This window comes from Hemiscyllium ocellatum, chromosome 29 (assembly GCF_020745735.1).
Source record: "Hemiscyllium ocellatum isolate sHemOce1 chromosome 29, sHemOce1.pat.X.cur, whole genome shotgun sequence".
In the NCBI taxonomy this organism is placed as follows: Eukaryota; Metazoa; Chordata; class Chondrichthyes; order Orectolobiformes; family Hemiscylliidae; genus Hemiscyllium; species Hemiscyllium ocellatum.
Genome location: NC_083429.1, coordinates 44,892,730 through 44,907,566, shown reverse-complemented (window position 1 = coordinate 44,907,566; position 14,837 = coordinate 44,892,730). Strand labels below are relative to the sequence as shown.

General features: G+C 47.2%; 1 protein-coding gene across 1 annotated transcript in view; it reads right to left on the bottom strand.

Annotated features, from left to right (window-relative positions):
• Positions 1-14,837, bottom strand: part of LOC132829533 (E3 ubiquitin-protein ligase DZIP3-like) — a 118,192-nt gene that overhangs the window by 24,045 nt on the left and 79,310 nt on the right. Inside the window, exons 21-28 of the mRNA XM_060846758.1 lie at positions 13,733-13,926; positions 9,878-9,949; positions 8,589-8,645; positions 7,757-7,821; positions 5,667-5,718; positions 3,425-3,535; positions 506-645; positions 241-309 (exon numbers count right to left, since the gene is read on the bottom strand). Of these exons, the coding sequence (XP_060702741.1) occupies positions 241-309; positions 506-645; positions 3,425-3,535; positions 5,667-5,718; positions 7,757-7,821; positions 8,589-8,645; positions 9,878-9,949; positions 13,733-13,926 (760 nt within the window). The remainder of the gene's footprint in view (positions 1-240; positions 310-505; positions 646-3,424; positions 3,536-5,666; positions 5,719-7,756; positions 7,822-8,588; positions 8,646-9,877; positions 9,950-13,732; positions 13,927-14,837) is intronic.

The window sequence follows — 14,837 nt, the reverse complement described above, 5'->3', positions numbered from 1 at the left end:
CTAGTCCTCTGTAAAGTTTTCTTCAGTACAGTAACACACAATTTATATCCGTGCTTTACTGAATACAGTTCTCTAGTGTAGTGTCTAGGACCTCTCTACACACTTCTCCCCATCGCTCCAATCTGCTCCTCTGGCATTGGAGCAGCATCATCTGGTACATCAGCGTCATCATTTACAGATTCCGTTTCACTACAGAGAAGACTGCCATCACTGCTGTGATGGAGGGAAGCTGGCACTCACTGTTCACGCTGGAAATGGTCCTTCTGGCTTTCCAACTCTTGCTGCTGAGCCTGTATCTGTTTCTCAGACCTAGACAAATAAAGAAAAAAAAATCCATTTACACCTCTGGCTGCTTCCCAAATTCTAAAATGCCAAAACAAGCTGAGAACACAAGTCACTCAGGCAGCTGGGGAGTGTAGCTTTGCACACTACAGACCCCGGTCACTGCAACCTGGGTACTCTGTGCACGGGAAGGGGGGAGTGGGCGGGGTTTAATCCTTCTTACTTCTTGATCAGTTCCTCTTTACTCTGGAGTGCATCTTGAAGAGTTATGATTTGGTTCTGAAGAGCTTTCTTATCGTTTTGTTGCACTTTCTGCTCGTTCTCCATTTCCTGTTTCAGCCTCTGAAGCTCTGCTGTTTGATGCTGAAAGAACATTAAAAGAAATCCTACAGTTCAAGACTGATCTCAGACTGACACAGCGACTGAACTTGCAGTTCTCTCTGTCCGCCCCCTTTTCTGGCCACACAGAAAAAGTGGCAACCATTTTTTTGGTTTTAAATTTACAGCTTGGGGGCTTTCCCCCATCCCAGGTCTTGGTTCAAAGAAATATCCCTTAGATCACAAAACATAACAGCACAGTAAATGCCCTTCGATATTGCGCTGACCTGTGGAACCAATCTAAAGCTCATCTAACCTACACTATTCCATTTTCATCCATGTGTTTATTCAATGACCATTTAATAAATGACTTTGTTCTGACTCAATCAGCAGCATTCACATTGCTAAGTGTTCTAAGGTTCTCGGTTTGAATCCTGCTCCACTGCTTAAGCACAAAACATCAAGCTGCCAGGGCTACTGACAGAGTGCTGCACTTCCTTAACACCTCCCCTGTTTTAAGGTTAGGCCGGTGTTCCCCAAACCGTTCCCAACTGTGACCCATTTCGAGGTTCAAACATTGTGACTTCTCAGTGATATCTGTGAGAATGGGTTGACATGGGGTGGGGGAAGAGACTGAGAGAGTGGGGGCCTGTTAGAGAGCAGGGATAACAGTAAAGCAAAACATTTCACCATCGCAACAGAGGGCCGTCGGACTGCTATCACATCGGACAGAGACAACTGGTGGTGGTTTAACCTGAGGGAAAACCAACAGGGAAGAGGTTGAGAAGGAGGATTCTTCATGGTAGTCTTCGCCAGTGAGGGAAGTCAACCCATGCTTTTGGTGTCACCCTCCAACACAAACCAGCCATTCAGCCAACTGAGCTAACCGACCCATTTCAGTACAGCTGTTTTAACTCAGAGTTCCACAACAGTCATTGCTGCCTCCGACTCGCACCCCCAAAGCATCAGCTGCTGACCCTCACTTTGGGAAGTACTGGTCTAGTCATTAAACTGACATCACATTCACTACGTTTCCATCTGTACCATCTCATTCTCTGTCCATTTAATGAGCAGAAATCATTTCCCCATGACCATCTGTCCGGAAATCTCAGGATTTTGAAAAATTTCAATCAAATCTCCTCTTCCAAGAAAAGCATTCCCAACCATTCCAATCTTTCCTCATAACTGGAGCTTCTTCACCCCGGAACGTTTGTGACGATTATCTCAGAGTACAACGGGATTTTGGTCAGATGGGCCGAGGAGTGGCAGATAGAGTTTAATTTAGAGAAATGTGAGGGGCTGCAATTTGATAGGACAAATCAGGGCAGGACTTATACAGTTAATGGTAGGGTGCTGGGGAGTGTTGCTGAACAAAGAGGCAGAGGGGTGTAGGTGCATAGTTCCTTGAAAGTGGAGTTGCAGGTAGACAGGGTGGTGAAAGTAAGCATGCCTTCACAGGTCAGTGCATTGAGAGTAGGCGTTGGGAGGTCATGCCTTCACAGGTCAGTGCATTGAGAGTAGGCGTTGGGAGGTCATGTTGAGGCTGTACAGGACTTTGGTGAGGATCATTTTTGGAATACTGCGTTCAATTCTGGTCTCCCTGCTATAGGAAAGATGTTGTGAAACTTGAAAAGGTTCAGAAAAGATTTACAGGGATGTTGCCAGGTCTGGAGGGTTGGAGCTATAGGGAGAGGCTGAATAGGCTGGGGCTGTTTTCCCTGGAGTGTCGAAGCTCGAGGATGACCTTATAGATTAGATTAGACTTACAGTGTGGAAACAGGCCCTTCGGCCCAACAAGTCCACACCGACCCGCCGAAGCACAACCCACCCATACCCCTACGTTTACCCCTTACCTAACACTACGGGCAATTTAGCATGGCCAATTCACCTGACCCGCACATCTTTGTGACTGTGGGAGGAAACCGGAGCACCCGGAGGAAACCCACGCAGACACGGGGAGAACGTGCAAACTCCACACAGTCAGTCGCCTGAGTCGGGAATTGAACCTGGGTCTACAGGCGCTGTGAGGCAGCAGTGCTAACCACTGTGCCACCGTGCCGCCCACAAAAAGGTTTATAAAATCATGAGGGGCATGGGATAGGGTAAATAGCCAAGGTCTTTTTCCCAGGGCAGGGAGTCCAAAACTAGAGAGCATATTTTTAAGCGAAGAGGGGAAAGTTTTAAAAGCGACCGGAGGGGCAATTTTTTTAAGCAATGGGCCGTGCATATATGGAATGAATTGCCAGAGGAAGTGGTGGAGATTGGTACAATTACAACATTTAAGAAGCATGTGGATGGGTACATGAATAGGAAGGGTTTAGAGGGATATGGGCCAAATGCTGGCAAATGGGACTAGATTAATTTAGGATATTTGGTTGGCATGGCTAAGTTGAAGGGTCTGTTTTCCGTTGTGTACATCTCTAAGACTCTAAATCAGGAGCAAACCTGTCAGTGGAGGTCAACTGAAAATTTCAAAGCAGGTTTAATAGCTTATACTCAGCAAGGTATAAAAAGATATGGAAGCGAGGTGGGTAAAATGAAGTTAAAATGTAGGTCACTCAATCAAATTAAATAGCTGAGGAGGCTCATGGAACTGAATGGTTGAGTCCTACTCTCCAATTTTTATTTATATAGCACCTTTCATAACCTCAGTGTGCCCCATTGCAACCCCTTCAGTTTGTATTTGAGCTGCAATATGATAATGACCAGATAGTCTGATGTGAGTCAAGAGATTACTGTTGGCCCATAAAGGAAGCATGCCCTCTGCAGAATGAGCCTCAACTGCAGTCATGTGGAAAGTGGCTCCCTTTTCTCCGGCACTGACCTTGTGACTGTCCTGTGTCTTTGCCTGCCGTTTCACCAGCTGCTCATACTGTGCGGTCTTCTCTTCACACAACAGCTTCCACCTTCGTACTGCGGCCTCCAACTCTGCAAACTAATAAATTACATTAATTACATCCCTATCCCCTTCCCATCAACCAGTCTCAGCAAGTTCACACGGTGAGGGGCTGAGCCTTTGGCTGGGAGGTTTTCGACTTGAAAGATTCAGTGGGTGAACTGATGTCACCACAGTCAATGGTAGGTGACTGCAATGAATCTCACTGCTCCCCAGAAATGTGGAGGGGATATGGTTCTGGTTTCTCTGCCAATTGCTATTGAGTGACTGCAGCACTGATTTGGTAGCAGCAGAACTGAACTGGGGCTGTGCTTTGACAATAGACAATAGGTGCAGGAGTAGGCCATTCTGCCCTTCAAGCCTGCACCACCATTCAATATGATCATGGCTGATCATCCTCAATCAGTATCCTGTTCCTGCCTTATCTCCATAACCCTTGATTCCATTATCCTTGAGAGCTCTATCCAACTCTTTCTTAAATGAATCCAGAGACTGGGCCTCCACTGACCTCTGGGGCAGAGCATTCCACACAGCCACCACTCTCTGGGTGAAGACGTTTCTCCTCATCTCTGTCCTAAATGGTCTACCCTGTATTTTTAAGCTGTGTCCTCTGGTTCGGGACTCACCCATTAGCGGAAACATGTTTCCTGCTGCCAGAGTGTCCAATCCTTTCATAATCTTATATGTCTCAATCAGATCTCCTCTCAGTCTTCTAAACTCAAGGGTATACAAGCCCAGTCGCTCCAGTCTTTCAACATAAGATAGTCCCGCCATTCCAGGAATTGACCTCATGAACCTACGCTGCACTCCCTCAATAGCCAGAATGTCTTTCCTTAAATTTGGAGACTAGAACTGCACATAATATTCCAGGTGCGGTCTCACCAGGGCCCTGTACAGCTGCAGAAGAACCTCTTTGCTTCTATACTCATCCCTCTTGTTATGAAGGCCAGCTTGCTATTAGCTTTCTTCACTGCCTGCTACATGCTGGCCTTCATTGACTAGTGTACAAGAACACCTAGATCTCTTTGTACTGCCCCTTTACCTAACTTGACTCCACTTAGGTAGTAATCTGCCTTCCTGTTCTTGCCACCAAAGAAGATAACTATACATTTATCCTATGACATGCCTTGTCCCATCAAACCATAATACAGGGAGTCTGGAGACTGAAAGAAGGAAATTACCATCATCACTCAAAGGAGGCAAATCTTCAGAATTATCCAATCCAGAGCTGATGGGTGAAAGAGATCAAGAGATTTTGATTTTGGCCCCAAGTGAGCCAAGGGATCAAAGTAGATCAGCCATGATTACACTGAATGGTATAACAAGCATAAAAAGTCAAATGGCCCCCAATTCTCACATGCTTATGAGATTATGGGACTTTTCTCCAGCAAGGTCCTTTACAAAAGAGAAAGGGAGAAAAATTCATAAGACTATCGACTCAAAGGGAAAAAAACATAAGAAACATCCTGCATCAGTGCACTGTGGCTGGCAAGTTACCTCAGATTTTTGGAGGTGTTACCACGGAGAAGGCACCAGTTTGTGACGATTGACAGTTAACTGCCTCGTTTTGTGTAAATGTTTAAATCAGGTAGGTTGACTGACGTCTCCTGAGAAACGAACCAGTGAACAGCTTTCACTTATTTTGTGGAATTGAAGAAAAGTTCTCTCCTGCTTCCTTTCTTTCACCGTCTTCCTTCCCCGGGTCCTGATGTGGGCTGGGGTACAGACTCACGAATGCTCTCTAGGACCTACATCCAATACACATCTCCCAGTGGCAGCTCCACCCCACCCCTCCCCTGCTCTGGAGTGGGAGCTCCAGATGAGTTTAATGATGTGTATTGGGATGGTATCAGGTCAGGATGATGATTCAGCCCTTACAGAGAAGGCAGGTATTTCACCAACCATCAATGTTTGGAACAGACTGGAATACTCCCTGCCAATTTGGCCTAAGTTTCTAAAAAATCTGATTTCTCACCTCTTCCAAGAATTCACACAGTTTCGGATGGGGTTGGGTGTGGCACATATTGCCATTACGTGTGCAGGACAAGTTGGATGAAGCAGAGAGTATTTTCCTCCATGTTATATTCAGGAAACCATTCAGCCCTTCAAGTCTGTTGCAATACCTCACTCCGGCTATCAATCCATCCCACTCCCCCAATTTCATTCCTACCTCATTCTTCTCCCGGATTTCCTGCTGCGATATGTGGGGCATATCCTCCTCTCTGTCATGAAACACAAGATATAATCAGTATTCAATCTTTGGCCTATTTTCTGACAGAGTTAGCAAATAGAAAGAACGTAGCAGCAATGGTCACTGGACAAGATACCCAGACGACTGGGCTATGATTGGAACCATGGTGGTGGTGGTAGGGGGGTGGATTCTAACCCTATTTAAAGTTGGAGGGGATTTGAACTCAGTCCCATGAGCTCAGATCTCACTAATGCAGCTGGGAATGTTAAATGCAGTTAACTGATAAACTTATATAACAGGAAGCGAGGTTAAGTTTTGGTAATAGTAGTGAAACTACTGGATTGATTCAGGAATCCATTTGTTCATGAATGACCTTTAGGGAAGGAAATCTACCATCCTGACCTGTGACTCCAGACGCACGAGAACGTGGCTAGCTTTAATCTCCCTCTGAAATGGCAGAATGGGCCATTCAGTTGGGTTCAAGAACTCAGCTCCTCAAGAGCAATTAGGGATGTGAAATAAATGCCAGCCTAGCCAGCGATGCCCACATCCTATGGATTAATACAAGTTAATAAAAGGGAACAGAGAGGAGTCAGTCCAGAACAAGTCAGTCTCGATTGGGGTCACTTGTTGCCAGACATACCGGTGTCACGGTGGCTCAGTAGTGCTGCTGTGTCACAGTGCCAGGGAGCCTGGTTTGATACCAGCCTCAGGAGACTGTCTGTGGGGAGTCTGCACATTCTCCCTGTATCCTCCCACAGTCCAAAGATGCCCAGGTTAGCATGGATTGGCTATGCTAAATTACCCACAATGCCCAGGGTTGTGCAGCCTAGGGTCAGCACGGTGGCTCAGTGGTGAGCACTGCTGCCTCACAGTGCCAGGGAGCCAGGTTCAATTCCAGCCTCGGGAGACTGTCTGTGTGGAGTTTGCACATTCTCCCCGTGTTTGTGTGGGTTTCCTCCAGGTGCTCCGGTTTCCATCCACAATCCAAAGATGTGCAGGTTAGGTGAATTGGCCATGCTAAATTGCCCATAGTGTTCAGGGGTGCGTACGTTAGCTGCAGTAGTCAGGGGTAAATGTAGAGTAATCGGGCTGGGGAATGGGTCTGGGTGGGTTACTCTTTGGCGAGTCGGTGAGGACTTAGTGGGCCGAAGGGTCTGTTTCCACACTGTAGGGATCCTATGGATTAGCCATAGTAAATATTGGGTTATGGGGATAGACTATGGGGGTGGGTCTCGGTGGGAAGCTCTTTGGAGGGTCGGTGTAGACTTGATGAGCTGAACGGCCTGCATCCACATTGTAGGGATTCTATAAAGCAGAGGACAGATTAAAGAAAGAGTGTTGAGTGGATGGGTCCCATCTACAATGCCTAGGCAACAGCACTCTATAAACCCTTTCTACCTCTTTCAATGTCCCAGGAAAGGCCAATTACTGCTGATTTCAGATTGAGAAGTACAAGTGATTTGCAGGTGATGATTGGGATGGTGCTTGGTGAAATGTTGCTCACCTTTTGGAAGCAGCATTACAAGCGGCTCTGCCAACACCGAACAGTGCAGAGGTCAATCCCAGTGCTGACGGTCCTGCCCTGCTCCCTACCTGGGAGAAACTAATGGCTACCAGCCTTGGGTGGGCAGAGGGAGGAGCAGGAGAATGGAAACCGTGCTCAGTGTCCATGGGCAGAAGGTGGGGAAGGCCAAGAGGAGATCAAGCAGATCCCACTGGGCAGGACCCACTTCCCCATTGGAGAAGACCCTGTTAGTGTCCTTCCCTGGGCCCCAGGGGAGTCAAGGTACATGGGGACGGGGAAGATACTAGAGCAGCGACGGAAGATCAGCCATGATGGTCATGAAAGATGGAGGAGATCAAAGAGGACATATGGCCTTCAATTCATGCCCGACGTTTGTGTGCATGCATGCGCGGGGGGTGGCTGTCCAGGGCTCCAAAACACATGACGCCACGTTACCCCCCACCACAACAGCTTCACTTCCAGCATCATCATTACGAAGATTCACACTGAAACTATAACTTAATCTTGGCGGTGGCTGCCCACCTCACTACAGTTAGTCTACCTGTCCTCATCCGCAGTGCTCTCCACATCCTTCTCACTGATGTTCTCAACATGATGGATGGCTTTCTGGTGAAGAAACAGTGTGAGGGAAAGGAAAAAAGGTATTTTATTTTAAAAAACAATAATTTAAAAGCATAAAGGTACAGTGAGGAAGAGCTCCCTCTGATGACCGAGTGAGTAAATGCACAGCCCTGGACCCAGTATTAACTCAGCTCCATGCAACATTATTCCTGCCCAGAATCAGCATCTCTCGCTCACTCTTGGGACATGGATGTCACTGGCTGTGCCAGCATTTATCGCTCATCAATAACTGTCCTTGGGAAAGTGATGGTGAGCTGCCATCTTGAACTGCTGCAGCCGATGTATTGGAGGTACAGGGCTGTTAAGGAGGGGGCTTGACCCCAGTATTGGGAGCTCCAACTGACCTCAGTACCTGCAGGCCAAGTGAGAGGAGCAGACAACGCGGCAGAGCCTCTGCTCCTTGAAACTACACCACCTCCCTCCATCGCTGGCCGCATCTGCCGAGGCTCTGTGCTGTGCATCTCCCTCCCTGAAGCACCACTCTTCTTTCTTAAAACCCAGCTCTGTAACCAAGATTGGAGTCACCTTACTATGATATCCCCTTATCGGTTCGGTCCCAGTGATGTTTTACTCGGTTCATCCCGTGTACACACTCGTCCACTGCACTCACTGTTTCAAGTTGCATTTAACAAAGAGCCACTTGGATGAACAGAGAGAGAAAGCATTGAGTCTCCTTCTAATGGCGGCCCAACACTACACAATGACCCGCAAAAGACAAGGGAAATGAGGCGAGAAAAATAAATTGAAAGTACCTTTCTCCCTTTGGTTTTCTTCTTCTTTTTCCTCCGGCTGACCTTCTGGGGGTCATTCTGCAATTCAAAATTGAATTTTTATGTAAAGATTAAGATCCTGTCCACCAAAAAAAAATGGTGGAATATAGTAGAAGCTCGGGGAGTGATAAAATAAGCAATGAAAGGACCCTTGATGCTATTGTCTTTAAGGACTCAATTGTCAGCCCCCAGTAGGGCAGGGATCAGAGTCGGCGAGGGTTAAGGATAGCGACAATGGCCTGGTCATAGGTTACTGAGATGTACAGCATGGAAATAGACCCTTTGGTCCAATTCATCCACGCCGTCCAGATATACCCCAACCTAATTTAGTCCCATTTGGGATGGAGGATGGGAAAAAAATTGTGGCTGTAAGAGCTGTTCCTTTTTTTTGAGGTATTTTGACACCTGACGCACCAAGTGCCCAACTCCAAGAGTCGGGGCTCAGTCTAACAGCTCAAAGGCAGCCTTCCAACCGTTAACCAGAAGAGGGCAGTGTTGCAGATAAACTGAGAGGCCTTTCCTTGTGGCCTAACAGCAGCTACCACCAGGAATGTCTTCAAGGGCTTTCCCAAGGGTGACAAGGCCGCAAAAGCAATTTAAACTCTCAAATAAAACCAAAGAGGGAGTGGCACCACCATCTTGAAGGTCCCTGTCCGTCTCTGAGCCTCTGCTTCTGGAAGCTGAAAGGGCCCCCAGAGTGGGAGGGGGAGGCAGTAAAGGACGGCAGCCTTTCTCACAAACTGAATGATATCTGGACTTCAGGGGTTAAAAGTTACGAGGAGAGATTGTTAGGTCTGTTTTCTCTAGAACTTGGAAAGGTTAAAGGGTGATCTGATCGAAGTTCCCGGGATATTTTCAGGAAACAACTGGATAGGTAAACTATTTTCACTGGTTGGAGATCCTAGAATTAGGGGGCACGGTCCGACAATTAGGGCCAGTCTGTTCAGGAGAGATGTTCGGAAGCACTTCCACATGTTTGGAATTATCTTCCACAAATGATGGTGGATGACAGATCAATTATTGATATTAAATCGAAGATCGATAAACTTTTGTAAAGCAACGAAAGGATGTGGACCAAAGGCAGGTAAATGGGGTAAGGCCACAGATCAGCCATTGAGTAGTGGAACAAGCTTGAGGGGCTGAATGGCCTACTCCTGTTCCTATGTTCACAGACAGGAAAGACAACTAAGAGAGGGCCTGCCCAAGATCCAATCCCAACGGCCCAAAGAGCTATCATGACCCAAGGAGTACAGGATGATCAAGTGACTCACCGAACTGTGTGACTCTGATGGCCTCAAACTTCCCTCCACTTTCCCCGCCACTTGCGACGAGGTTGAGACTTCCTAGGAGATTGACAGAATGGGTGAGCTCTCTTGGTGGCTCAGCGAGTTAATCCTGGTTAACACAGGGGAACCCTGGAAAATTCCAGGGTAAATCCCCCAAAGACAAAGGCCAAGGCACTTGAGACAACATGTCACATTCTTAAAAGAAAAAAACGTTGCTGAAGATCACAGTGGATCAGGCAGTATCCATGGAGAGAGAGCAAGCTATAGTTTCAAGTCTAGATGACTCTTCATCTGAGCTGACGTGAAATGTGGGGGGCAGCATTTATATAATAGTAGGGATAGGGGTCAATCTGTATCCAACTTTCAGACTGGAATGCACAGACACTATGTGTGCTCTCCCCCCTCCTCCCACCCCAGTGGGACTGTCTCCTCTTCTCAGTCTGGCAGTTAGACACACCATTGTTCTGCCATTCTCATATTCAGATCACTTAATCTGCACTATCAGCATCTTTTCTCTGCCAGCACTCTACACCCCACCATCACCCCCACATCCCCCCTGTAACCGTTGCGTAAATAGTTCACACTTCATTTCAGCTCTGATGAAGAATCATCTCAACTCTAAACGTTAACTTGCTCTCTTACCATGGATGCTGCCTGAGTCACTGTGATCTCCAAAGCAGACAATCAGGAAGTTGGAAGAACACACCAAGCCAGGCAGCATCAGGAGGTGGAAAAGTCAACGTTTCGGGTGTAACCCTTGAGGAATTCCCAAACCGTTGACTTCTCCACCTCCTGATGCTGCCTGGCTTGCAGTGTCCTTCCAGCCTCCTGCCTGTCTACGTTGGATTCCAGTATCTGCAGGTGTTTTTTGTCTCCGCTGTGATCTCCAGCAATTTTTTGTTTTCAGTATGGATTCCAGCATCTACTCCTACATCACACATGATGTAGGCTCCCTCATGATCCACAAACAGGAAGGCAAAAAATAAAATCAACTGTGGAATGGGAGGTCAATATGAAACATGTCCTGGGCCCAGCGTCACCCCAGTGTAGGCTCACCATCCAGTAGCTCTCAATGCTGATTCAAAGGCTTTCAGGCCCACCATGAAAGGAAGCCTGTACTGTGCGCAAAATACTCTCTCATCGGAGATTTCTCAAGAACTAACCATTTCATGGTTAGATTTTAAAGGTGTGTGGCTTACCAGTAAATTTACCAGTAAATAATACTCAAGTGACACATACTGGTCCAACGCATCTTGTATACATCAAAATGGATCTTCAGTAGAACCAGTACATTAGTTTCCATCCATTTCTGTTATTTCCTTTCAATTGGTTTTACCAGTCAGCCAACGAAGGCAAGCGCGAAGACTCTTCAACCGAGAACTCCAGTAGGGAGTCCAGCAACTTGAAAGCTGCAGCAGAATGCGCTGGCAGGAAAATGTGGGACAAGTCCCTAAAAGGTATCTTTTTTTAATTCACTTATGGGACATGGGCTTCACTGGTGGGGCCCAGCATTTATTGCCTGTCTCTAGTTGCCCTTGAGGAGGTGGTGGTGAGCTGTGCTCTTGAATCGCTGTTGACCCACCTTGCCCTTAGGGAGGGAATTCATGAGTTTTGACCCAGTGACTGTGATATATTTCCAAGTCAGGATGGTGAGTGGTTTAGAGGGAGACTTGAAGGTGGTGATGTTCCCATGTATCTGCTTCCCTTGTCCTTCTAGATGGAATTGGACTTGGGTTTGGAAGGTGATGGCCAAAGATAGATTAGATTAGATTAGATTAGATTAGATTACTTACAGTGTGGAAGCAGGCCCTTCGGCCCAACAAGTCCACAACGACCCTCTGAAGAGCAACCCACCCAGACCCATGACCCATTCCCCTACATTTACCCTTTTACCTAACACTACGGGCAATTTAGCATGGCCAATTCACCTAACCTGCACAGTTTTGGACTGTGGGAGGAAACTGGAGCACCCGGAGGAAACCCACGCAGACACGGGGAGAATGTGCAAACTCCACACAGACAGTTGCCTGAGGCGGGAAATGATACCGGGTCCCTGGCACTGTGAGGCAGCAGTGCTAACCACAGTGCCACCGTGCCGCCCAATCTTTGGTGAATTTCTGCCATGCATCTTGTAGATAGGAGCAGCAGTGTGTACTGAGCATCGGTGGTGCAGGGATGGATGCTTGTGGATGTGGTGCCAATCAGGCCGGCTGCTTTGTCCTGGATACTTCAAGCTTCTTGAATGTTGTTAGAGCTGCACTTATCTAGGCAAGTGGGGAGCATTCCATCACACTCCTCACTTGTGCCTTGTAGATGGTGGAAGGGTTATGGCGAGTCAGAAGGAGAGTTACTTGCCGCAGTATTCCTAGCCTCGGACCTGGCCGTGTAGTCACTGTGTGTGTGCAGTAAGTCCAGTTGTGCTTCAGGCAGCCCCCAAGATGTTGATAGTGGGGGATTCAGTGATGGCAACTCCATTCAATGTCATGGGGCAGTGGTTAGATTGTCTCTTATTTGAGATGGTCATTGCCTGGCATTTGTGTGGCACCAGTTAGCTGTCAGCCCAAAGACTAGACATTGTCCAGATCTTGCTGTATTTGAACATTGACTGCTTCATGGATGCTCCCCACTCCACCTTTTGTGATGTTTGAAATAAAAGCAGATCCAGCATCCACAGAGGGGGACACCTCAGTGAAACCTGTAGGTGCAGCTATAGTTGCCTGGGGCACAGGGGTTGCATTTAAACCTGGCACAAGGGCTGGTCCATGCATGATCTGCTGCCAGGTGCCTACCCATTGGTGAGCATACTGTCTCTACTGCAGTGGGCAGGGGTGGGGGAAGGAAGGTGGTGGAAGACATGGCTTCACCTGCATCATTGGCCCCAGCCACCAGGACCGCCGGCAAAAACTCCTCACACGAATCATCGGAGGCAGGTGTCTGCCCCCACCGTCTCTGTCACAATCCAAATGGGCACGATTGGTGGGAATCAAGGCTAAACAGCATTGAAGGGTGCAAGGAGATTGGAGAACAAAAGGGAGTTAATTAAAACTGAACACGTGGACACAGTCCATGCTGCTAATGGTATTGCAGACTAATAAGCCCTGAAAACCTGGTGGAATCCCAGTCTGGACAGAGATGTATTCCCCCATTACAGTAACTTGCCCCTTTATGAGGCTGATTGACCACTTTTGCAGCTCCAAGCAATGGGTATTTTTAAAAATTTGTTCATGTGGCGTGCACATTGTCAGTTCAGCCAGTATTTATGGCTCATGCCCGATTACCCGAAGGGCAGTGAAGAATCAACCACATTTGCTGTGGGTCTGGAGTCACACGTAGGCCAGGCCGGGTGAGAATGGCAGGTTTTCTTCCTTAACGGACATTAGGTTGATTCTTATAGCCAATAGACAGTGGCTACACGGTCACCATCATACAAGATGCTTCTTTTTAAAAAAAATCAAATTTCGCCACCTGCCATAGTGAGAGTTGAGCTAATGTCTTCTGAAAATAAGTGCTGAAAATGTGTTGCTGGAAAAGCGCAGCAGGTCAGGCAGCATCCAAAGAGCAGGAGAATCGACGTTTCGGGCATGGGCCCTTCTTCAGGAATCTGAAGAAGGGCTCATGCCCGAAACGTCGATTCTCCTGCTCTTTGGATGCTGCCTGACCTGCTGCGCTTTTCCAGCAACACATTTTCAGCTCTGATCTCCAGCATCTGCAGTCCTCACTTTCTCCTCTTCTGAAAATAACTCTGGTTCTAGATTACTAGGCCAGTGCCACTGCCACATTGTTACACCTCCACCTCATGTTTTAGAAGCCTCTGAATCAGGCCTGAAAGTTTCCACCTACCTCTTCGGTCATATCTTGCTCGGGTCCACTCTGAAGGTCTCGCCCCGGGCCCGGTTCCTCGGTGGTTTCCTGTTGGTTCTTCTTGTTGTGGGTGGACATGTCATTTAGCTGCTTAAGGTTATCCTTCACGGCCGGTGGGGACTCTGTTTTTCTCTCGGCCATTTTCACAACCTCCATGGCTTTAGCCCCCATTTCTGCAATATATAATAAAGAAACCATTAGAGGAATCCTGGGGCTTCATGATTAGGCCCAGCCCCTCCCGTTCATTCAGAATGGAGGGGCCAGTTTTAGAAAAGGCAAAACATGGAAATGCTGAAGTCACACAATGGATCAGTCAGCATCCTGGAAGAAAGGAAAGGACAGATCAATAAATACATGAGCCCCATTACAGGGCTGGCCAGAATCCACTGGATAGGACAGGTGGGGGATCTAGAAAAGAGGGAATCGTGTGGGAAGTAAAGATTCCACTGCAAGTTACTGTGGGATATAGGTAAAGTAGTGTTACTTCTGCAATTATAATTACTTATACAAAGTAAATGAACTCACACCAGTGTGTAATTGTTTCAGCCAAGAGCTGAGTCAACAAGAATGGAAACTATGTGGAGGAAATGCATAATTTTTTTTGTATTAGCTAAAAATGTATGCAAGAAAGAAATGGTAGAATTACAAGCGACTAGATAAGGTGCTGTGAGGAGAGGCAGTTAAGCTAAATACGCCTGTACAAACAGTAGGTATAAACATCTGTTTCCCAGTTTTACAGAAACACAGGAACAAACCCCAATTAAATGGGTCTTAATGATAAGATGCTGCGAGCGAGGAACAAATGGAGGGAGTAGATAATGGTAAGGAAAGGATATGCTTAACAATAACCCACGGTAGGATGAGGTCAAACGGCCTTGTGAGGCCAGAAATAAGCATTTTGTCACAGACAAGGCCGGATAAGGCAAGTGATAAACAGGAGTAATGGGTACCGGTCTTAGGGAAGTGGAAGATGTAAACAGGGGAGGAGCAATGAAAAAAAATATAGAAACCAAATTATATGAATATCGAGTATTCGTTGAATTCGATGTGTTTTGTCCCTGCCTTGTGGACAGTGGACAATGCA